At 37.9% G+C, this 25,758-nt stretch overlaps 2 protein-coding genes across 2 annotated transcripts; one reads left to right on the forward strand and one right to left on the reverse strand.

The window, feature by feature from the left end:
- Window positions 1–139: 139 nt before the first annotated feature.
- Window positions 140–24,830, reverse strand: LOC113669062 (protein O-mannosyl-transferase 1). The gene is made up of 21 exons (XM_027185052.2): window positions 24,625–24,830; window positions 21,046–21,215; window positions 18,295–18,398; window positions 18,004–18,054; window positions 17,198–17,283; window positions 16,501–16,564; window positions 15,846–15,954; window positions 15,382–15,447; window positions 14,880–14,973; window positions 14,336–14,491; window positions 13,941–13,977; window positions 13,081–13,264; window positions 12,159–12,251; window positions 11,116–11,212; window positions 10,616–10,705; window positions 10,102–10,222; window positions 9,777–9,874; window positions 4,313–4,429; window positions 3,689–3,815; window positions 3,222–3,399; window positions 140–2,073 (listed from the first exon to the last, which is right to left on the reverse strand). The coding sequence occupies exons 1-21, from the start codon at window positions 24,727–24,729 to the stop codon at window positions 1,896–1,898; spliced, it is 2,325 nt and encodes a 774-aa protein (XP_027040853.2). The 5' UTR covers window positions 24,730–24,830; the 3' UTR covers window positions 140–1,895.
- On the forward strand, window positions 5,140–8,938 carry LOC149046705 (uncharacterized). Its single transcript, XM_089203887.1, has 6 exons — window positions 5,140–5,292; window positions 5,809–5,894; window positions 6,317–6,436; window positions 7,242–7,821; window positions 8,169–8,328; window positions 8,574–8,938. The coding sequence occupies exons 1-6, from the start codon at window positions 5,214–5,216 to the stop codon at window positions 8,686–8,688; spliced, it is 1,140 nt and encodes a 379-aa protein (XP_089060013.1). The 5' UTR covers window positions 5,140–5,213; the 3' UTR covers window positions 8,689–8,938.
- Window positions 24,831–25,758: the final 928 nt, after the last annotated feature.

The raw sequence follows: 25,758 nt of genomic DNA on the forward strand, positions 1-25,758 counted from the left end.
CCAAATTATGTGCAGCGCCTGAAAAAGCGAGCGGCATGGTGGTGAGTGGTTTCAGTTTTGCACCTGATTTGTTGAGAGCGGCGCGAGGTTTCGGGACCAGTCACAGAGCGAAGTAAAGCAAAACCCATGAAATCTCGGATCACTTTAGACACTCGATAGAAAATTTCTTTAATAGACTGCTAATAGACACAGGTACACCACTCAGGAAAGATAACAGAAAGCTAATCTCAGTGTTACGTGGAAACTCAGTATTTTATCCCCCGTCGCCGGTATGTTTGTGGGCGTTCGACGGAAATAAAGGCAGCACCACCTTGAAAAGGAGTGTCGGAGCTACGCAAGCCATTAGTGTCTATTCTGTCAACAAAAGTTTTGCAGTTCTATAAAAATTTTGGCAGACGACAATGCAAAGTCAGTTACTAGTATTGATAAAAACCGTCAAGATTAATAATAAAAATAGTAGAGGAAAAACGCGCACTTTTTTTGTAAAGTCTAAATCTTTAAAAGATCGTATTTTCTATTAAATTCTTATCATGTAAATTGCAAAATAAATCAGAGTTTCGAGGAAGAGGTCAGCTGACAACCTCAACCACCAAACCTTCTCTACTAAATACTTAAGTTTAAGTTAAAATGTTTACGATCATGAGTGACAAATAATTCTTAAATAAGCTTCTACTCTAAGGACCATCGGGTGCATTTGTTGACTACGCCCGTTATTAGATCTTGTCACGCAACGCAAAGATAACGGAGGACGATACGTGACAAGACCAAACAACGGCTGCTAGAGGGACTACCACAATGGAGTTTTAGGTACTTAAATAAGCCGAGAGGAACTATGTCACCTAGTTTGTCATCTAGAATAAAAACAAAAAAAAGAACGAGGACGACTTAAAATGTGGACTGTTAAGAATCATTTCACGGTATTTAAATAAACTAGCTTCTATGAGATTTACGCGCGTCAATTCAGGTCAATTCTCTGCAGTACACTATACTAATAAGTTATTAAATGCAAACTGTCCGTTCGGTATTGGTGTTTTACGTTTATACTTTGGGAAATCATTTACTGGCGAGGCCTCCTTGATTGAACGGACAAAATTCTCTTTCCTACACGTACCGCAGTACATTTTAAAATGGCGTACTTTGGATGAGGCTAGTTGGCAAAAATGCTTCCTTTCACACACAACACTCCCATGTGTGGGAGACAATACTTCGTACTCAAGGTAAAAAGGAGAGACCCTGAGTATGCGCTCAAGAGGGACAAGAAAAAGAGGCAAACTAATATTTTACAATGGGTGAGTTATGAACAAAACTCGCACTAAAATTCAGACGTGCTTGCAAAAAAAAAAGTTTCCCTCCGAACAGAACTATTGCGTGACTGTTAACAATTGCGGATGCGAAGAAGACGAACTACGAAATGGCTCTTAGAGAAGATGCTTAAGCAACTTTCTTAGAGAGTCAACATCACCTATAGGTTAATAAATAATAAAAGTTAACCAATCAAGGTTCGTCGAAAACAGAACTGCACAAGTTACTTTACAAATATTAATTGAAGACATGTTTTTGAAAAAGTACCAAGATATGTCCGTGCGTGACACTGGCGTTTGAAATCTATTTGGGTAGATGCTATGCAATTATTCGTTAAAACAACAATAAAATTCTGAATAGATTTGGTCTTATGGCTTTAGCAATCGTCTTCTAGTCAAATCCCAAGACACGACAATTAATAATGTAAAACAACATGTAGTTGTATGTGTTTACCCAAACGATCCCAAATTCCCTTGCACGCGACTGTCGTTCCCAGTATCTCTAAATTCTATTTATTATAACACTTGCATGCGCATTAAGAAGTCTGGGTAGGAGTGTAGGAGGAGTAACAGTCAGTTGACATGCAACTCATGTCACGTGTTCGGATGAGATAGCATGTCCCATGTGCTGAGCCATTTTCGTCGGTTGATATCGGCGGAAGAGAGAGCCACGTGACCGTACGTGAACGGACTGAAGAAATGAAATCCCCATAGAACAACGACAACCAAGAGTGCACAACATCCATACAAAATCCATCGAAGTGTTTTGTACCTGAGGAGAGATCACACTTACAATAGTTACGTTTCAAATGAAAAGAGAGAGAAAAGAGAAACAATAGAGAGTTTAAGAAACGACGACAGCGACGCCATGGACAACGTCGATTAAACAACGAACTTTTATTTCACCTACGAATCTCGCAGTACTTTAGAGTCATTTAGGTTGTTTCTCACTGTCAAAACTATCTCGCAACTGAATATGGAACGCAACGTTAAATTAGAAATAGAAATTTAAAAAATTAGCTGTCGTCGTTCACGTTCTCCAGACAACGCAGAGTTTGGTCATTTCACGTTGCTGTTTTACAGAGGACGCAAATAAATTTCCAAAGATTTATAACGCACGTGCAGAGCCACTGTTCTACTTATAAAACCTTTAATTCAGTGACGTTTCTGTTGCCGTTGCCGCCTTGGTTTTCCTAAACTCTCTAATGATACTTGCAGGATGGTAAGTCGCTCAAATTTTCGTGATGACGATTCAAAAGATGATTTTGAGTCGAGTGTCGAAGGTAATCCAAAAACGCCTTTGTTTTTCTTTGATTGGCTCAGATGAGTCCACCCTCTCAACAAATACATGCAGCGCTTCAGGCAGTTTGTGTCATTTCATTTTCCTCTGTTATGTTGGCCGTTGCTTGTTAATACAGAAAAGCTAAGGCTGCTCCATTCCGAAACAAGTTCATAACAGTGCTGTTTGATTTGGTGCCGTAAAACCAAAACCAAAGTAATTATAACGGCCTATCAGAAGAAAGGAAAATATCCTGAAGAGCCAATGAAAACTCAAAGTAAAAAACCGAAAAAACCAAACCGCCCGAAGCGCGGGAAAACGCAGGCGACCAAGTCGTGATTAGTGTGGCGCGAGTTTTATTGACAATCACAGGGCAGAGTAAAGTAAAACCAATGTAATCGACTTTCAATTGAAAATTGCTCTGTGAAGTAAACTGTAAACACTACTCACTACTCAAGAAAGATTATTACCTCGCTTTCGATTAAACTACTTACACAAAAAAACTACTATCGCTAAGTTCACCTGATCGACCGACTTTTCAGGTTGTCAACAAGTCAATAGCCGAGGATGATTCATATCATAATTCATTAACATTTCCAGCAAAATCTATATTTCTGATTAAGTAAATGCCTCGAGCTTACCTAAAGATCTCATCATGAACGTGTTGTAACATCACTGGGAGAAGAATAATTGTATAGAACAGGGCGGGAAGGTAGTGATGAATAAACAATGTTCTCTCCATGGGGAAGAACGTGATGAAGTGAAGAAGATATCCTACAACCACTGCTTCACCACAAAACACGTATCTCTCCCACGCATCTAAAAAATAAGATACAAATGCGATTTGTTCCATGAATATCCAGTTCAAAAAAGTAAATAAAAAGTTTTAATCAATTGAAAAGGTTGAGAGTTCACAAGAGACTTACTCTCGAAGTTCCCAGAGATTTTACCGCTTACGAGGCAACTTGGAGTTACCACATGAGATAAATTATGTCCGGCTCCTAAGACCTTAGAGATCACGAAAAGGAAATTTGTGCGGCTGCTCTAGAGACAGATAAACTTGGCTATGAACCACAGTGAGAAAATTAAAATTCCGAACAAAACCTACCCTCTGACAAGTCGTGCACGTTTCTTCTTCTTCTCAATAGATAAAAAATTAAAAGTCCGAAATACACAGGAAGGGAAAGTGTAGTCGCCCACCATACAAAAGGATTGCCAATGCAGAATACTTGCGCCTGAAATAGAAAAGACACCAAGATCAGTTGTGCTTTCAAATGGGATGAAATAAAGTGAAATGAAAACAGCGGTCCAACGTCAGGCATGCGCGAGGGGATCAATTTTGGCCGGCCGCGCGCCAATTTCCCGCGCAAAGATTCAAAGAATACATAAGACAAAAACACCATCTCGCAAAATAAGCGAAAGAAATTGAACCTTTCATAGAAATCCGTGAAAGGAAACGAAAGTAGGGAAAAGGAAAACTCGCGACTTTTCAAACACAAAGCTGAGTTAAGTACGGGTATCCTATTGATTTCGCATTCTGTTTTGAGCTTTATCGAAAAAAGCTCTACGCTTATAAAACACCGTGACTTACTGATGTGTGTGATTGTTTTGAACTCGTGTCACACAACTTAGTTCTGAAAGCCTGAAAGCACGACACCAAGTCATTACAACGTTCGCACATGCGCAGACATTTAACCGCTGTGCAAGTGAAATGCAGTAGTATTAAGCCTACATTAGTGTCTCTAGCAATCCAAAACGCGACTCCTCTCCTCATCAGAGGCCACCACGAAGGACGAGATCCGAACGTGTGCTCAGCAGAGAGCTCCTTTGTGGATTCAAGCATCTTAAGCTGGTGATAAAACAGCAAAAACGATATGATGTTATAATAAACATAAGTCACGGATAATGATCTGACAAGCACGTGGTATGCCAAAAAGAAATAGGGGAACAGGGATGGCGCAGTGGTGAAGGTGCCCACCTCCCACCACTGTGGCCCAAATTCGATTGCAGGACCTGGCGTAACATGTGGGTTGAGTTTAATGTCGGTTTTTTGTCCTCGCTCCGAGGGGTATTTCTCCGAATCCTCCGATTTCCCTTCCTCCACAAAAACTACCATTTCAAGTTATAATTCGAACTGGAAACAGTGGATAAGAAGGGCCACCTCGTGGAAAATCCACTGCTAAATCCCTTTATTCCCATCCTACAACGTTCCGTTCTAAAACAACCGCAAACATGGGAGGAGGCGAACGTGTGCGACGAAATATTCGTCAATGTTTTCGAAACTACGCAAGAAATGGAACATTTTTAACGATGCGTTTTCAAACAATGCACTTTTAAAACTGTTGAAAGCCTCCGTTTACATCAGCGTTTTTGGGCAGTTTAGTGCGAATAACATGCAAAAACGCATCAAAAAATATGCAGGAACTCTACCCCTAGTTATGGGTTCTCGCCAGAAACGAGCTTTTAGGATCTGTATCTGGAATAAAGCGGCATGGGGCGAATTTTAGTGATTACGTCGCGCGACCAGCGTCATAAGGTGCTTTGTGACGTAAGTGATTTACTTCACTCGTTTTCGCGGCAAGAGCAAGTGGGCACTTTTCGTGAGAGAGAATAAGTTTTGTTAAATATCGAAGATGAAGTGGGTGACTGCGCTTTTAGCGCTTTCACTTGTATTTTTACTTTCAAGTACTATACGTGGTGTTAAACTGGAGGGTAAGTTTCCCTTTTTTCTGAGAAACAATTTTCTGACTCAAGTTTTTCGTGCGCGGAAAATTGAACGCGGATTTAAGAATTTGAAGTATTGTGTTATTCTCACCATTGATGTAGAGCAGATTTCATTCGTCAAACCAATTGCTTATTTGCGTTCGTTGACGGATACTCTAACCCTTAATTGAGCAAGAATTGCGCATTCACCAAACAACCGAACACTCAGTATTCACTTTTGGGAAAACAACACAAGTTTCCGGTTGCTGGGATGGCCATCGTCAAGCGCGCGCGTTTTTTGCATCAATTTTTTTTAAACACGCGCTTTTCAGACGGTTACCTACTGTAAGTTTCTTTCAACGGCCGGTTCCTCTTGCAAATTTACCGTTCGCTATTCATCATCACTTTATCGCAAAAGTTACAAGGCCTAAATCACGACTCTGTACAACGATGGCGAACAGAGTTAGTGAGTTTTAAAACATGGTGTTTGTTCTCAACAAAAGGATTTCAAATTATTTCACGTAGGGACTCTTCAAGCCGATGACAGGCAAGAGTTCTCCTTCACTGATTATAATCACGAGACGATTCTGACCAGAGAATGGAATGACAAGGTTTGTAAATAGCAGATTACCATAGCATGGTTATCGGAGACTGCATGCAAAGAAGGTTTTTAAACTTTTCCTAGTTAAGTTATCAGTGTTTAAAAACGCTTTAAAATTAAGAAACTTACACCTCATTCATACCAGCGAAAAATGTTTAGTTAAACCGGGTTTAACTGAATTAAATTCAGAAGCAAAGAACTGAAAAACCGAATTTTCCACAGGCTTCAAGAAGTCTTTAACTTGCTAAATTCAAATTCGACAAACATCGATTTAAATGGCTTCTATGATGGAACCAATTTCATAGCGTGTTTAACAAAACAGCTTTAAAACATGTTTAGGCTTTGGTTCGAATGGGGCATCAGTCAACGATTTATAAATTCGTATTGTTTCAGTTCTGATGACATTTGCCTTATTTTCCTTTCCTTTGAAAGGAGCATGCGGTTAAGATTCAAATTCCGTCGATGCAACTTGATCTGAAGTTGATTTACGACAGAAACTCGATTGATGTTAACAGCAAACTCCATGGCTACAGGAAACCCAAGCTTCTCGAGGTATAGCCCTTATATATAAACTCCCTTCTGTTTGCGACTCCAATGATTGACTTTCACCTCACCTAAGCATAAGTAACTCAGGTATACTGAAGTAAATCGAAAGAAAATGCAAACTTTCTAGTTCTTGCAACTCAGACAGCGTTGATTTTGTGACCTTCCATATGTGAGTGCTCATGCAATTGGTATCATCAGGACTTAGGGGAAGCGGGGATAGTGCAGTTATGAGAACGCTCACCTACAACCATCGTGGCCTGGGTTTGATTCATCGTGTGGGTCTCCTCCCTCCACAAAAACCTACATTCCAAATTACAATTCGGCCCGGAAACAGTGGACAAGAAGAGCCACATGAATGTGCAATGCTAAATTATCATTCCCAATTTCGGGTATTACGACTTCCGGGAAATTCACTCGTTAGCGGTCGATGCGCACGTACGATTTACCATGATACCACAGGCTCCCAATACGATTTCGAATATGATTAGGATTACGAAAATGATTCTAGTTCTGTAGACTTGTTTTCACGGACGACAGGATCTTAATTCTGTCTCTGGGGAAAACAGCTCTATAGTCCAAGTTTCTATTCTGTGTTCTGCTGAATAAGAACTCCAAATACATTCAAATTACCAAGCGTAACAACTAATACGACTTCCTCTGTCACTATGATGACTTGATTATTTCATGTTTAAACCTTTAACTCCCAAGATCAGAAGCTTAATTCTCCCCGGCCGAAGCTGCGCCTGAATTGAAGTTGTGATCACTTACGCGCTTAAAACGTTTCTAACGTTTCTATTATCATGATTGCTAGATCTTCAATTGCAAGAAAATGCCTCAATACTTTGGAAACACCACATGCGCGGTGTATGAAACTTTCGAGCTTGAAAACCCTGGATTGATAACCCGGATATGGAACTTCACAGTGACGTCTGCGACTAGGGCCCAGGACTTTACAATAACATTGATATCAGGAGTATGGAACAAACGTGGTAGTTTGACAGAAGTGGTGACTGGTAAAGTTTGGAGTGTACTTGAGTACATCTCGATTGGATCCATGGAATGGATTCGGAGCATAGCTACGTGGATTTCGGAGAAGACCTTTACGGCTCTTACATGGCTTTCAGAGTTAGCGTGGAGAGGAGCAAAATGGTTCGCTCCAATGGCTTGGAATTGTATCCAGTGGTTGGCCGAGTTTCTCTGGGATGAAGTTCAATGGTTAGCAGAGCTGACCATCAACAATACGTATTTATTCGTCGGAATGGTTTGGAATACAGCTGCAAATCTGGTCGAGATGATGTTCAACACGGTATCGTGGATTGTAAAACCCCTTGTGCAAGTCTTTTACTATATCACTGACGTTGCTGTTGAGTTTTACACTGACTATTTACATGGTAAGTGAAAAGCTTTTATCTCCTCAGAGACATCATTTGAGGGCACCGTGATTTAAAAAGTTGATTTATTTTCGGGCTGCATGAGAAATAGTATTGATATCCGCCGTGAGCGTTAGCGAAATCAAATGAAATGGCCTACAGAGTTCTAGTTATTTATGCTGTTAATTTGCTTAAATTTTTTTCATGTCTAGCTACGGTAACTTTGGAGGATTGTAGGGATTCCTTTGAAAGTACACCAACAGGAAGTTATCAGTGTCAAAACATAATTCAAGTGCTTGAAATTATATTTGAACAGAAAATATGATGATAAATTGACGGTAGCTACGAATCTTTTGTTTCTTCAACAGAACACGTGAAAATTGTCCTAGCTCGCTTTCTTTTCTTGTCCTGGCAAGATGGTGTCTATGCGTTCTTCGCTGGTTTGGTTATGAATTTCGGTTTCTTGGTCGCTGCCCTCCTCGCATACTGGTTACTTTTGAGAACTGTGCGCTTTATCGGACGAAAATGGTAAGTTGCACTCAGCGGTTTAGAAGATCAGAGAGACAATAAAAAAAGCTCAAATGCCATCGTTTAAGTGTTTGAAGCCATCTTAGAGAAACATCTACAACTAACTCAATTATATGCAACGTCTCGGTTTGTCAATTTGAGGTTAATCAAGGGATTTTCACTAACTTTACAACTTTCTTTGACATTTCGTATCATGAGGAAATGTATGTTTTGAAACTTATCTGTTCTTCCTTCCCGCCCTGCAGGCAAGAGTATAAAGACAGAAAGGCTGCCGCCAATCCGCCTCCTAAACCACCCCAGAAACCAATTTGGCAACGAAGGCAGAGGAAGAAAAAGAAAAAGCATCATGACGAGTGGTAGAAACCAAACATGAACGTTTTCCTTATTTTACATAAATGTTTACTTCTTTTTTATCTTCCTACCCAGAAAAACACAAAAAAACAAAAAAACAAAAAACTAAAACAAAACCAAAAAAAAAAAACACTTGAACTTTTGGAGGAAATCAGTCCGTGGACTTAATGTTTATTTTGCTAAAAGCAGTTATGCTTCATTGAAGGCATACTGCATGTGGTGGCTTGTGATTACCTTTTATTAAAGTTGGATAAGAAGGGTTTGGTCTGTTGTGTGATGCTCTAACATTAAGTTTCCTTTTTCTTTCATTCTATCTTGTTTTCCTTTTTCGGTCAAGAGAGTTAGACAAAATCTAAGTCTTCGCTTTCACATAAAGGTTATATTGTTCGTTTACTCTTTCATACTCGAATTTTTTTATGTGCTTTTCCTTTTCTGACACCTGCTCTGAAAATCTCGAATAAAGTGCATTGCTTTTCATCTCCAATTGTACAATATTCTCTGAAAAATTCGCACACTTAGCTCATTACCGTTTCCTAACAACAACCAAAACAACTCGGTATGTTTTTCCTTATACCCAAACATCGAAATGCTTAAGCAAAAGAGTAGCACATGTTCCATCGTAAGCATGTTTATAGTAATTTCTAAACGGCTATATGGAAATAGCTACGGAAAGGGTGCTTTAACTTTTGGTTGCACGAGCGACATGACAAAAGACTACTGCGGTGACGAAAACTTAGCCGTAATCCACTCATTTACTAACCTTGATCGGAATATTACGTTCTGTAATAAGACGCATCTTTTGGTGAAAGCGCAGGAAAAGCGTCTCAGCTAACAGGCAAAGCGCGGGAAACCGTCGTTGACACCCGGTACAAAACGAGGGAAAACGTCATCGTCGACACCCAATGAAAAGCATAGCAGAACTTTGAGCGCGGGAAGACATATCGTCGACACCCAGTTAACAGCACAGCAATTTTTTTTCAGAGTTTGGAAAAAAATGGGTACACACCGGGGAAAACCGCCACGGAAAACTGAGCGCGGAAGAAACATGTCGTTCACGCCCGGTGTGGAGCGTACGCAAACAAGAAATGCCGACCTACCTGGATCTCCCAAAATTTTGAAAGGAATGGCATAGGCTTAAATGCCCGTTCCGACACATCCGTTTTCGCCTCGACTTCTGTTGGACCTTGACCTTCGGCTAAAGAAGACAAAATGGAGTAAGAAGAGAAGTAATGACTAAGAAAGAACATCTGGGCACAGAATGGGGCGACTTGGCGAGGTTGAATACGTTTCAACAGGCAACCAAAAAATACCTTTGATGAAGGAGAAGGGCAAAAGTAAAAAACTGACGTAGGTTCAAGAACAAAAATAAGAGATTGAGAGAAAATAAATAAGGGAAAGATTAAGCCATGAGAGCAAACTTACGATAAGTGATATTTTGTTGATGTTCCTCAACATTCCAGATCGTGTTTGTCTGTTTAATGGATTTATCAGTGCAAACCTCAAGTTGGTGGAAACCCCAATCTGGTAACTGCATACCTGAAATCTAACCATTAAGATCACAATAACAGTCACAAAATAAGTACTCCTTTACTGTCAGTTTTGTACACAATAGCGCACTTTTCGATTGAGTGTCACAAAACCAATACCAAAGTAATCACAACAGCCAATCAGAAGAAAGGAAGATACCTTTAGGAGCCAATGAGAACTCAAAGTAAAAACAACCAAACTGCCTGAAGCGCGGGAAAACGCGGGCGACCGAGTCGTGATTGGTTTCAGTTTTGTACCTGATTGGGTAAGGGAGTGGCTCGACTTTTCTAGAACTATCACAGAGCAAAGGAAAGCAAACCTTATGAAATCCCAAATTACTTTTCACACTCAATTGGAAAATACTTTAATGGACAGAACAATGAGTAACTTCAATTCTTATTGTACATACCTTTACTGCCTGAGAAGTATTGACATGAATCAGTCGAACCTGAGAGTGGATCGTCTTCCAAACGTTACTGTTGTCTGGGTTAATTATTTCCTGAAAAAGCATAAAACAAGTAAGCAAACAAATAAACAGCGAGTGAGCAATTTCGTGAACAAGTTCAAGCCACCAGCACATCCATTATTACCAAGTATGCTTTATCTTGACTGTTCCACAACGTTAAATGCCTATTTCGAAAAATGGTGATAACGAAACATTCTCTTCTTCAATGCAAGACAGAAACTCACTTTACGCAAAATGAAAGAAAATGCCACCAGCACTTTGAGATCAGTTTTAGTTCAATGATGTTCGACAAATGCTTTCAACTTTCCTCGGTATTTGACGAAAGAGAAGAAAATAATCATACTGTTTTCTACTCGTTCTAGTCTTCTTCACAAATGTTGCTTGGATTCACCACGCATTGCCCCTAAGCTCAAGTTAAGTGGTTTAAAAACAGAAAGACATACCACTTTCCAGAGGTTTTGAGCCGGCATGGAAATGTTGTAGTCAATATAACAGGACACCTCTTGGTTGGCTGGGTTCAAAGGGGCAGCAACATCATGACTGAAGTAACAAGAAGACACACATCAAAAAAAGTAAGTGTACAATCGGTGATACAAGTTGAGCAGTTATTAATTTGAGTGTCGAAAACCAAAACAAAGTAATCCCAACGACCAATTAGAGCAAGGTTACATTATCATTAGCCAATGAGAACTCAAAGTGAAAACAGGCAAACTGCTTGAAGCCCGGGAACACGCAAATGACCACGTCGCGATTGGTTTTTTAAGTTCCGTATCTGATTGATTGAGAGAATGGCACGAGTTTTTGAGAGCAATCACAGAGCAAAGTTAAGTACAACCAAAGAAATCTAGGATTATTTTATACACTCGATTAATACAATAAACTGATGCCTGTGATCTATCAGAGTAACGAGACAAGGCTAACGACAAACAGTAATTGCTTTCATTGCTTTGTCCTACATGGCGTCCAGTTTGGAAAATGTTTGAACGAGCACTTTAAGAATTACACCTGAGCACTTGAGCGCCAGGAGGTAACTTAAACATTTTTCGTCGCATCAACTTCCTGTTTATTGTCTAAAACAAACAGACCGCTTATTCAGCTTAATTTATGTGCGGTTAAGGACCTCAAAAAAATGCTAAAATGCGAAAAAACACTGGTGATAGTCTGTGTACCACTTTTTATTTTTTCTTAATACATGTGAATAATCAATGGCCAAAACGAAACACAGCAAACTGGAACATATTTGCAGGGGTTTCAATCACCTTTCTGCATAAGCAGCTGCCATTGGTGTAATTGGCAGCCAGGCCACAAGGCGAAACCCAAGCACGAGAGCTAGCAGCTTGCAGGCTAAGCAGATGGAGGTGAGGGTCTTACATGTGACGGTAGACCGCTGGTAACTGGCGTTCATTGAAACCCCTGTATTTGTCGACTACTTTCCTGTACAAAGTACAATCTACTCCCCTGTGTTTAGTCAATGTTGAGAATTTACCTATTTAAAGCTCTGCCTGTAACTCCATGGACAATTTGAATAATATCGCCATTGCGAACAGGTTTTGGTGGAAAATCCACAGATAGGGCATCTCTGAAATGGAACACAAGATTAAAAACGTCAGCCAAAGAGGAATCTTGATTCTTTTAATTTAAAGATATTCGTTATACCTTTCGCAGACTTCCAAGCCTGGACCACTTTGGCTGCCAATTTGGCGACCTGTGTCCGGTGGTCATGTAGAAAGTTGTGTACTTTTTTTTTTTTTGTTTTTTTTTTGTCTGGCAGAGCTTAGCGCGAGTATCGTTTTGGCTGGGGCAACTGTTAACAGTCACCATTCTACCGCGAGTTTTAACAAGTTTTTCCAAGCAGTTTTTCTCGAATTTTTTCAATGATGATAAATGATTATAGTGCCTTTGTAAAGCGCATTCTCTATATGAATATTCTCCCATGCGCTTTACTTAACTTTGCAGGGGACTTTGGCTAGACTGCACTGAGCTGTTTACAACATTTTTGGAAAGGACACTTTGCTGGTAGCCTCAGTTGGAAATTTTTAAAACAAGGCCAGACCACAACACCCGGAATTACGATTCCTACTCTTTGTGAGAAGTGCGTGGGTTACTTAACGTGCCCTGGTATTCAGTGTGGAGAAATGAGGAGACGGGGCCTACGGGTTTTGTCCTAACCGAGAAGACTGGAACGTCTTACCAAAAGCAAATGTTAGGGCATAAAGCAGCACATTCTCCTCACATATTTTAAGACCCTGAGTGTTGGTCCAGTTTGGGGCTCGAAACTTTAACCTCCTGCACGGTGCTCGACAACCCGAGTTAACCAGCGATGGAATTTAATTTTTAGCGCCCTTTAAATAACTTTAGGCCACCTAATGGCTACTTTAAAAAGGGGCGAGCTTGAGGCGTAGAATTACCTTTGAGGATCCTTGACAATCCACCAATTATTTACATCCTTGAAGCCGTAGCACGTAACCTGCTGTTGGGCTGAGCTGCCGCGCCCATCAGGGTACTTCACGGGGTAGGTGTGCGTGTGAGAATGGAGCCAGCACTGTTTGCCAAAGGTGTTGCGCAAAGTGACCTGGGAGCCATATGCTACCTCTGATGAAAATTAAATTGAAGTTTTTAAAAAGTGATAGGCACTGTCGGAACTGGCATTGAGATACAACTCCTTGATCCTTTTTCTCCCAGAAATCACCAAATACGAACTTATTACGAGATCCAGAGATTTCAAACCAGAAAGGCGATGAGGGGTAAAAAAAAAACATCAAATAAGGGAAATAACTTTCTTTTACACCAAATTCTCTGATCTAAAACTATAAGAAATATAGGGCAGACAGTATGGAGAATTGCTAATTTGATCTTGGAGTGAAAAGTGCCGTCACCTGTCTAATTATCGTTTTAGTAAACATTTTACATATTTGACAATTATTCCAGGGGTGAACGTGGGGTAATTGAGGGTAGCTAGCTAACCAACCTAGTATACAGGACCAAGCAAGGTATAACTGTCTTATATTCAACATATGCCAGTAGAATAATTGTTTTTTTAAAAAACACCACAAGAAAAAACTCAAGGTCTGCAAGATACATTGCATAATTGCTGACCTATTTAGTACAGTACCATTGTTGTGGTCTGAGCTAAGGTAAAATGATGTGTAAAGTGAACAAACCTCATAAATTGCAATTTACTATGTTTAGATTTTCAATTTTTTTTTCGTAAAAAAAAAACCTCAAACAAACAAACAAAAAAATATATCATTTAGCTAGGTGAACATACCATCTGGTTGACCATGTGTAATCTTGGCCAGTCCTCCCTGAGGATAAAAAGAAATAAAAGTGATTCGGCTACTTAGTCAGGTAAAAGAAGTCAAAGAAATTGCTCTAGTCAGGTGATAAAAACTCATCAGTTGACTTCCCTTCACAGAATTTTTAAGATACACTTTACCACGTAAGAACAGGATTTTTAAGTAAATTGTTTTAAGGCTTTCAATCCTGGACAAACATCTATTGTTCATGTGAGACAAATGCATTACCCTGACAGTATGTTCTTTGTTTGAACTTTTATTTGGATTGCATGCCCTGTCAAAGTCAGTATAATTGTAACATAGTCTTAGACTCCACTGTAACACCAGCCAACAGCTTGTTCGTTGAGTCTGCAGAAAGAATCTTTACCTCAAGACTGGCTTGGAATGCACTTGACATCATGTCATCATGAGGACCAGTCTTTCTTGCAACAGTGAAGAGAATGTAAAACTGAAGCATATAGAGTAAACCAGGAAGGAAAACAAGGCAAACTGCACGACTTAACAAATGCTTCCTAAGTTCTCTCTGAAAGAGTAAACACACATAAACACATGATAAATAAAATAAATACCAAAACTCTTAATAACAGTATTCAACCACTGATTGTACAAGTTGTATATGTTTACCAGTATTTCCAGTTTCATAGATCTACCAAAAACTACAATTATATGTTATAAGATAGTTAAACATGTATCAGTGCCATTTTGGTGCAAATACATCATTGATGAATAAAAAGAAAACTTCACAAATTAGAATGCCAGTATATAATTTCTATAGTAATTTGGAGTTATCCACAATAACTTACCAAAAGTCAGCAGTTGATTAAAGTTCCAGAACATGTTTTATTACTCATGTTATTTCACAGATACATTTTAACAAACACATACAATTTATATGTTCTGACTTCACTTACTGTTGGTAGAGAGTGGTTTCCAATCAGTTTCCACAAGTCTCGTCCAGTCAAAAATCCAACAGTAATAAAAGTGAAGATACCAGTGTACTTAATACTAAATAAAAAAAGTGACAACATAAACTTGGTGTGGATCACATACAACAACAAAAATTTGGAATCTCAAAACAAACAAAGTTGTCCTCCATCAGGTTTCTGCAGAACAAACAATAAGCAACCAATTTTAAAGTACACAGTCTTTGAAACGGGCCACAAAGCGTTTAGTGTTTACTTGTGTCATGGTGACTCAAGCACCTTAACAAGAGATCTGAACCCTTTTTCTCCTTACAATATCACTTTGAATCAAACATTAAGGTCGCAAGAATACAGGAAATGATCACCAACTAATAAAAGAAGCTCTTGAATTCTCCTTGTGAGCACCTTATGATATGTATGGAGAACAGTATGGAGAATATGCATACTGATGTTAGGATGTAAGGGTTAATAACTAAGGATTTTTGCTCACCTGTAAGCACCAAGTGAAGACATGCCTGTCAAAAACAGCCATATCCACCAATTCTTTGTGAATGGTCTGCAAGGTAACATGAAATAACAAAGCTTTTTATCTTATTGCACACACAAATCAAAAAATGTACACAATATCCTCCATTTGGCACAAAAATATGCATCACCATTTGTTTGTGAACATCATCTGATGCGAGACACCAACAATTTTCTGAGAGGAAAGTTCCAGGAAAACACAGAGCTACCAGGAACAGTTCCATTTGGCATACTGTCATGCCAAATGGCAGCTACTGTGTTTATTATCCTTCAAATATTTTTGAAATATGTGAGAAAAATGTTTATGAACAGCTGACTGTCCTGTGTTCTGTAACAACAGCTAATTGCTTTCTCATATTAAATTAAATGTTTGGTAGACTATAAGCCACATTATATACAAGACACATGAAAGTTGGTTACTTCTTGTACCTACTAAATTCTTTATGGAACTTTAGATAGCAGAGGAGAGATGCAGCACTAAAAAACAGGAGAGGGGAATCTAACATAATAAGTCTGCTATGTACCACACACATGTTGTCTGCAACAAAAAAGAAAAAGAACATCAATAAATGACAGTAAGGATTTGTCAATGAGAGAATTTGTGGGTCATGATGAACCCTTTAACTGACCCAAGATCTGATTGTTAATTTTCCCCTCTAGCTGCTATACATTTCCTTGTATATTAGTTATAAAGATTTGGTGTTAAATCAAGATAACAACTTCTACCAGATGCAATTGGGTATTCTCGTTACCTGTTTACTGTACAATGTGTGAATACTATAGGAAGAAGTGACATGTTAATCACTTCTGAATAGAGAAGAATTAAACAGAGGTATCAGACTACACTGGCGACAAAAATAATGCAAAGCAAAAATTTTGGGAACACTGAAAATGTAGAGGCTACCTTACAAAGGCTTTAACAAATTGGCCTTATGGTAGCCAAGATTTGTTCAAACTTGAGGAACTGTCAGAACATACAGGTTTTCTGTACTACCTTCCCACTAGTTCTTGACAAATTTAATTTGTACCTCACAATATATTCTTCACCAAAAGAACATTAACTTTTAAAACAAAAAAATCTCACCAAATGTTGCCAAAAATCCACCTAAAGCAGCTGCCCAGTGTGAAAAACCAAGCTCTGTGATGACCTGAGGAAAGATAAAAATTTCAAATCACCCATAGAAAAATAAATTAAAATATCAAATCAGGTAGAGAGTTCACAAAAACTGATTGTATTTTAGCAGTTGCTCTACCACAAGGTGGCTCTATGTCCATTGTTTCCTGTTGCCATGTTAAAATGGTATTTCAGAAACCAGGTTCAGGAATTAAAGGAGAGCTATGCTGGCTAGTGGAGGGTGAGTGCTCCAGCAACAACTCTAATCCTGCCCCCCCTGCCGCCCCCCCACCCCACCCTGCACACCAAGGAATTAAAGACACTTTACACTTCTATACTTGAATAGACAACTTTTGGTAAGATCTACTAGATTAAAAGCTTCAAGGATTTAACATTTTCTGCAATATGACAAACTACCCCAAAAAGTTGCTTAACTTTGAAAAACTCTTCCTCAATATATTGTCTTCAAATTAATTTTCATTTTTTTCAAATGGTCCATAACTTCCCATATACATCAGTGCCCATCTAACTGGACCTTCATTGTACAGTTTAGTTTTTTTTCACTTAATATTTGAAAGTAGTGTTTTCTTCTTGGGGGTTGGGGTTTTATAAATTTCTGTTGAATTGATAAATTAAAAAAAAAACATAATCAGAAATTTAAACCCACCTCATAGACAACTGGTGCCACAAGACTTCCAAGAAATGCAGATACAAAGCGTAACCACCAAACAACATACTCAAATTCACCAAGATCTGAGGAAAAAATATGAGCTCATATTAGTTGTAATGTCCACAGATCACTGAACTATGATGATACTAATCATGATAATTTAGCTGTGGACATTCCAGGTGCTGACTCTTCCTGTCCACTGTGTCTAGGTTGAATTATAGAATTTGGAGTGTATGTCTTTATGGAGAGAGGAAAACCAGAAGGACCCAGAAAAAAACTCTTGGAGTGTGGATGAGAACCAACTACATGTACAAATAATACAAACTCAACCCACTGTGATGCCAGGTCCAGGAATTGAACCTGGGTCACAGTGGTGGTAGGAAAGCCCTCTCACCAATGCTTGTGAATGAGAAATTATGTTACTTTGAGGCTTGGTTGTGCTGGTTTGTCCATTTTTTCTCTAGTAGGAATACATTCAATGGGTGCCGGTGCAGCATTAAGGAAACTTACTGACATACATGTAATTAGCACATTCAGTGTTCTCCTTTTCAAGTGTATTGTAGATTTCATACTTTTTACCAGCCGTCATGTTTTATTCATTTGTAAAATGGTCTTGTGAAAGGAACCCAATTTTTGAAATTCTGTGTGGAAATCCCCCCCATGCCCCCCTTTCCCCAAGCAGCCATGTTACCTCTTAAACACTTAGTCTGATCCTTAAAGCAAGGATATACAATTATGCAATGAATTCTTCCCTATTCACATTTGTCACAATATGGAATTTTTGTGGGCCTGTTCTACATTACCTTGGCCTATGTCTGCAAAAGAGAATTCCCCATCATATCCTGCTAAGTAAGCTGAAATGAAAAAAATTCAAAGTAATAAAAAAAGTGTAGTAATCAGCTGCAAGAAGGAAAATCAGATAACCGAAAAATTACATATCAGAACATGAAGTATTTATCCATTTAATGAAGTATGCTTGCAATACAAAATAACTTGGTTTTATCAACTGCGTAAATGTAAATTGGCCACCATTAAGGTTTTGAGCATTAGCCCTTTGTCAGAACTCAAATGAAACTTAGCTCTGGACACTATACCTGTGAAAGCAAACATGAGTTTGCCCAAAGGTGGATGCATGTCAAAGAAGAACTGGTTCTTCATGAAAAAATTTGTAAACTGGCCAAAATGTACCTCGTCAAATCTGCAATCAATAATTCAAAGCACAAAATAAACCAACTAACACATGTAACTAACAATCATTGGAAAAGTTTGAGAAGAGACCTTAACCCATCAACCCCCAGTCTGTCCTATAGCAATCCATGATTAGTACCATTATACTTGTTAATTTAAGAACAGGACACCTAGAGGCATTAACATGGGATACATCATTACCTACAGTCACTCTACTCTAGTTGTGTGCAGAAAATGATATATTTAATGTTTATTCAGTACTATCCTCCTAAGCTACCTTCTTTTGGCCCATCATGCAAGCTTTTAAAATTGATGATCAGCCAAAAAAGGCTGACTTAGTATAGAATTCGTCACGAGTTATTTGCACTGGGTCAGCAGATAATGACCTAAAGACTATTTGGGTAACCAGTCAACTCGCCGACGGACCAACTCGCCGACACCAACTCGCCGACATATAAAATCGAGTAGAGACGTCGGCGAGTTGGTCGTCAATCCAATACAAGTTATTAGAAGTTAAACATACAGAGAAGTAAACGATATTTAGTAAAAAAACACTGGCGAACATTGGTGAACATCAAACAGAAGCTTAAACATCGGTGAACATTGGTGAACATCACCAATGACTATAACAGCTTAAGATGCGAACGAGTTATTGTGCAACAACAACACCGTAAAGACTCATCGTGTCAATCGCTCAGATTTTTTAACGAAAACTTGGCTTTCTAGACAAGATCTTTAGTAAAATGCAATTCTTTTTATTTGCAACAAAGTTTATAAGGATCTTAAGGCGAATAAAGCGAAGTAAACCTCACCAACGACTCTAACAGCTTCAGACGCGAACGAGTTATTGTGTGACAACAACACCGTTAAGACTCAGCATGTCAATCGCTCAATTTTTTTAACGAAAACTTGGCTTTCTAGACAAGATCTTTAGTAAAAAGCAATTCTTTTTATTTGCAACAAAGTTTATAAGGATCTTAAGGCGAATAAAGCGAAGTAAACCTCACCAACGACTCTAACAGCTTCAGACACGAACGAGTTATTGTGTGACGCCTTTACGGTGTTGTTGTCATACAATAACTCGTTCACGTCTTAAGCTGTTATAGTCATTGGTGATGTTCACCAATGTTCACCGATGTTTAAGCTTCTGTTTGATGTTCACCAATGTCCAATGTTTTTTTACTAAATATCGTTTAATTTTCTGTATGTTTAGCTTCTAATAAGTTGTATTGGATTGACGACCAACTCGCCGACGTCTCTACTCGATTTTATACGTCGGCGAGTTGGTGTCGGCGAGTTGGTCCGTCGGCGAGTTGACCCTAAACCACTATTTGAGCTGACATAAGAAGAAATTAGGAATTTGAATGGGATGCATGGGATGCATTCGTAGTTACCTACAGTCACCCTGGACTAGTTGTATGTGGAAAATGATAAATTTAATGTTGACTCAGTACTAGCCTCCTAGGCAATCCCTCTTTTGGCCCAAGCTTTTTTGGTGACAAGCCAAAAAAGGCCAACTTAGTGTAGAATTATGAATAAGTAATTTTTTCTGCATCAACAAAAAATTATTAATGACTAAAGGGAGAATGAAGAATTCGAGTGCCAGATACAGATTAAAATTTGTGGATAGGGGACCTTTTGGGTGTGAAAGTGTTAATAAATGCCTTCCTTGTATCTATAAAAGAAAAGTGGCACATTGAAAAGAAAACAAGTATTCAATATAAATCCAACAATGGTATTAATGTTATATTTTCCATGTTTGTATCATTTATTTATTACAGTGCTTGTATTATTTTTTGGAAAAAACAGTGGAAGTTTTGACCAAATCTTATTTACTTGAGCACACAATGGTTTGCACACTCAACTGGGATGCAGGTGACTACACAAACCAAAGCAATTAATTGAACAAATCAACCTCTCTGTCAATATTTACAGTCAACCTATCTCACACATGAGAATGGAATCTTTATTATAAATGTTTCCCCTGAAAAATGATCATTTCTAAATGTGTTCCATTCTAGAACAAGAATTAAGGCTGATCAGCTACCCATACTGTTTGGTGATTCCAGCACGGTATCAAAGTACAGGAATGAAAAAAATAAGACAAGAGGAAAAAAGTCAACATCAGACATGTTGTAACCCTTAAACTCCCATGGGTGACCAAGAATGAATTTCTCCTTACAATATCAATAACAATATCAACCAGATAAGTGATCAGAATAGAAAAAAAAAATTTATTAGGATTATTAGTTGATCCAACACCAAATTCTCCAAACTAACATCACAAGAACTATATGGCAGAGAGTAAGGAGAATTACTAATGAGATCTTGGGAGTTAAAGGGTTAACTTCTGTGAGAAGCAAAAGCACATAGCTAATTTCCATATGAGACTGCAATGACAATGAAACTCTACCAAATTTCAGCATGGGACGCCCTCAAAATTTGTAAAAGAGGGGCCCAAAATAGTTGATTAAACAATATAGCTTATTACATGATTGTGTCTGTAACTGTGCAACAAGGAAGCTTATTATCATTGCATAAATTATGAAAACTGGACAAAGCTGACAGAAGAGTTTTTCATTGTCATTGATATTACCTTTAGTTAAAACAAATTTCAAAAATTGTTTCAAACTCAACCTTTTATACTAATTACTTACATGACATGTTTGGGCGTAGTGAGCTGCCACATTCTTGTACCAAATGACAAACCTACCAAAACTAGCCAGACAAAATTTAATTCAATATTCATGGTGAAAGGCTGTGACGCTTCTTCTTCTCTGGGCTCTTTCTGTTCTGACTTTTCCTCTAAATATTTCAAATCTTTTTCCTGTTTGAAACATAATGTGAAGGCATATGTTAAAATATCAAAGATCACTTTTTCATTGAGAACATACTGTAGTTAGAATCATTTAAATGTATTGAGCAAGTCAAAAATTAGCACATTTCCTTCATAAACTGAAAAAAAATCTGTAGCATTCAGGTTTGGTATTTCTTTGGACAGAAAACCTGGGGCATGTTGTGCAATTTCTTCAAATGTGTTTTTGTTGTACACCAGATATTGCATTTGTCATGTTTTAAGCCAAAAAGAAGAAGGAGTTTCATGTCCTAAGGCTGTGTAAAAACTACTAAATGCAGATGTTTACAGCTTGTACATGCATTCACAAGAAGGCAACATGTTCTATTAAGTCTTACAGATATTTGATTGCTGTATGGTTATAGCCTACAGGACAAATAAATAAATTATATGATTTACAATAATTTATAAAAGGTCGCATTGAAGATGCCATATTTTCCCAATTTAATATTCTTCTCACCAAATAATTATATGTTGTAGATCAAAATGGACTCCAGGTTGAAATGGCATCAAACTAGGTTGATTTGTATTTGCTTAAAAGATATTAAGATTATTTATTTACAGAGTGAAAAAAAGTGAAATAATTTACTTATTAAATAGGTGTAAAACCATTATGGCTTAAATTCATTCTATACTACATCATACTCAGGCAGTCTACTTTTGTCTATTTTACAAACCAGCCAAGTTCCCCAACATCCACTAAATTTGATTCTTGTATATACATATCCCTGATTTATCCAAAAGAGGAAATTGGCAGGTTTCAAGCATTATTGAAGGTATTCAGACAGCTTCTAAAATTGCATTTGCTCGGAAAAGATGTTTGCATGACTTCTGAAGGTTTCTGAACCCTTCATAACCTAACATCAGTATGCATATTCTCCATACTGTTCTTAATATATTTCTTAAGGTGCTGACAAGGAGAATTTGTTTGACAATCAAGAACTTCCCTAGGCGGTGATAATTTCCTTTATTCTTATGACCTAAATGTGTGATTTGGGGGTGAAATTGTAAGAAGAAATTAAAGGCAAGTCACTCTTAGAGGCTTAATAATATACATGGAAAAATTACTCAGTTCTGATTGGTTAAGATAAATGCAGTTTTCAGGTAAATCAGTGCAGAAGAGAGTTAATTCAGTGCAGAAGAGGGTTAATTCAGCGCAAAGAAAGTAACAAATCAGACATTCTGATTGGTTGATAATCAAAGAAACTCACACATAGCCAATCAAATGCGAGCCTTGGATGTCGCAACAAAATTTGAAAATTTGAAAATTTGTGAACGAAACAATGGCTGGCATTTTAAGCAGGTTTTCTTTCACCACTGGAGCTGAAAAACAGCTCAAACAACGAAAACACTGTAAAAAGCACTGCTTTTTGGTTGTCAGTTTAGAAAAAGTGGTGTTTAGAGAAGGGAATTGCCAAGGAAATCAAAAATTATGAGCCCACTCAGCTTAACACTTTGCTCAAGTGATCCAACGCCAAAATTAAAAACAAACATGGTTAAACCTCAGAAATAACGATTCCATTTCATCAAAAGTGATTTGGACACAGACTGAAAAATTCCTTGAACTGTTTAGCTGGACTTTGAACTTTTTTGCACCTTAAAGATGTGAAGATATCATTGCATATTATTGTTTTGATCATACGTGGTTATTTTGACCGAATGCATGGTTTGAATAAATTATTTTGCACTTGATGTGTGTGCTTTGCTTCTGCTTAATTATGATACGCCATCTCGTATTTTTCCATGTATATTATTAACATGTAATCACATGATTTTTCTCGTGCAATTTGGAATAAACAAGCACTTGTTAATTTATTCAAAGACCACAAATTGCACTCACCCTACAGGCTCGTGCAATTTTATTAGTCTTTAAAAAAATTTACTCATGCTTATTTATTCCAAATTGTACTCGAAATCATGTGATTACCTATACAAAGATTTAATTAATGTGGTCCTAGAATGCACCTATCCTGAGTTCTGTATTGCTAAGATAATGTGCTAGGACCTTGTTAAAGGTTGTTGCTCAGCCCTGGTTGTTCAAAGGTTAAATAAATCTTTCTCTGGTGGATAGCACAGTGCATTTGCTAATCCTTATTCCCTGGAGAGCAATTTATCTGTTGGACAGTGTCTCTTCCCATCCCCTTTATATAACTGGTCCCAGGTCTTTCAGCACAGTTTACTATACTATTTTGGGTAAAAATCATATTCAGCTTATTCACTTTAATGATTACTGAACAAGTACTTCAAAATTGGACATGAGAAATTGTCTCATTTCATATACAAGATGACATCACTTTTGATCACAAGTGCAACAAGTAGAATGCAAGTAATTAAGTTGGCAGGTGCTTGATCATTTAAAACAAAAAAGTTCACATTGCTGTAGCTCTTTTTAGTTCAGATTGCAGATAACTCACTTCATTGACCCTTAAACTCCCAAGATCACATCAGTAATTCTCCTTACTGTCTACCAAACAGTTCTTGTGGTGTTAGTTTGTAGAATTTGTTATTGGATCAACTTATAATCTCCTAATTGATATTTTTCTTTATTCTCATCACTTGTCAGCTTGATATTGTATTGATATTATAAAGAGAAATTCTGTCTTGGTCACTCATGGGAGTTAAAGGGTTAACTGATAAAGTAAATTGGAAAATCTGATCATTTGTAGAATTGAGTATTCACCCTTTCACTCCCAGTAATGACAAAGATATAATTTCTCCTTGAAATATAAATACAATATCAGGCAGACATATAATGAGAAGAAAAAAACATATCTACTAGCCTAAGGTAATGATTCATTGATCCACAACTCACTTAGAAATGTAATTGGACCCCATCAAATACAATAAAAAAGTATTCCATGAATTGAGTTCAATTAAGCTTGATTCAGTCTGGTAATTTGGCTTGATATGGTGGAAAAAATGTGTGTGAAAGTAATAGCAAAAACCTGCAAAATTGCCCCAATCATGCTACATACTGCACTATATCTTGAACTGAATTTTTACAAGACACAATTTGCCGCCAACACTCATCAGTGACAGAATTTGTGCTGCGGGGACGTAACATTTTGAAAATTACTGCATAAAAGTTTCAACCGGTATGTTAGCTATAACCTAATTCCTGTAACACTACCAGGATTATGTTTACTTGGTAAACAATCTTACATGACCGGTGACTTTTCTTCGTAAACTTACTTAACAGCTGAGTTGGCAACAGGAAAAGAGATTCGAGGCCACATTTATACAAAACGTTTAAGACGTTATTGCACGATCTTTAAAAAAATTACGAAAAGGGCCTCCCCAGGAAAAAACAAATAACCAGCTGAGCAAAGTTTTGTGAGCGTTAAATTCGAATTTGGCATTAGCTTTGAAAATAAGGACGCACCTGAGCTTGTAGATCATTTGAAGGTTTTTTCTGATGATTGCGTTCAGAGTCGGGTAAACTTGGCTTTGTGTCTACGTCACTAGATTGTGCCAGCTCACTGAACATTGTGCCTGGAGGTGATCGCTATGGGAAAGATAATAATGTTGGGGAAAAATGCATGCTAATTCTGCCCGCTTGCGTGTTGTCCTCGCATATGAGCGCGTCCTGGGCTTGGTAGCCAGGCTATTTATCATATGCCACAGTCATCCCAGTTCGGTCAGGCCAGACGGATACAAATGAACGAATTCGCAGTTCAGTCGTTTTACTGATAGGATATTATTTCAAAACCTTTTGGATTTTGATATGCAACCTTTTTGCTGCAGAAATTCAAGAAATTAGATCAATTCTAACAGAATACTCTTACTCAGGGTAATCCCTATTTCCCAAACTCCTGGAAATCTGAAATTTAGAGCATAACTCCACCCCCATTTACCCGTGAACATGATACTTAACCCTCTAAACCCTAACATTAGAATGCATATTCTTCATACTGTTCTCTATGCATTTCCTAAAGTGCTGACCAGGAGAATTTATTTATCAATTAAGAGCTTCTTTAGTCGTTCTTGTGACCAGAATGTTTGATCCAGGAGTGATATTTTAGGGAGAAATTGGACGCCAGTCACTCTTACGAGTTAAAAGGTTAAACGCTTCATCTCAAACTTTTCTCACAAGAATTTCCCAACAAAAATTAAGTCTAGAGTTAAAAGAGGGGGAAAAAATCAGGAATATATTAAGACAAAAATGCATTACCCACACCTAATTTCCTCTCTTCTCCAAATTCATTTAATATAGATATATATCTGGGAGATAAAGATTGACGGTAATGACTGAACATTAGGCTGTATCTTAGAGCTACCAAGTTAGGAAGGAACCCAAGTTGATGACAGTGAGAACAATAGTAAAGGACGTAGGAAACACAAGACAGAGAATTCTAAATGTATTGGTATTGCTAACAGGAGCTGGGCTTGAAAAAGATGTCATGATGACTAAATGAAGATGAGTGAAATTTTTCAGTAATTAATACATTACTGAAGTGATGGTGAAAACAAAGCCTAAAACATTCAGGCTTGCACAGGAGTTGAGCCTAATATTGCC

This window comes from Pocillopora damicornis, chromosome 4 (genome assembly GCF_964200805.1).
Source record: "Pocillopora damicornis chromosome 4, jaPocDami1.2, whole genome shotgun sequence".
In the NCBI taxonomy this organism is placed as follows: domain Eukaryota; kingdom Metazoa; phylum Cnidaria; class Anthozoa; order Scleractinia; family Pocilloporidae; genus Pocillopora; species Pocillopora damicornis.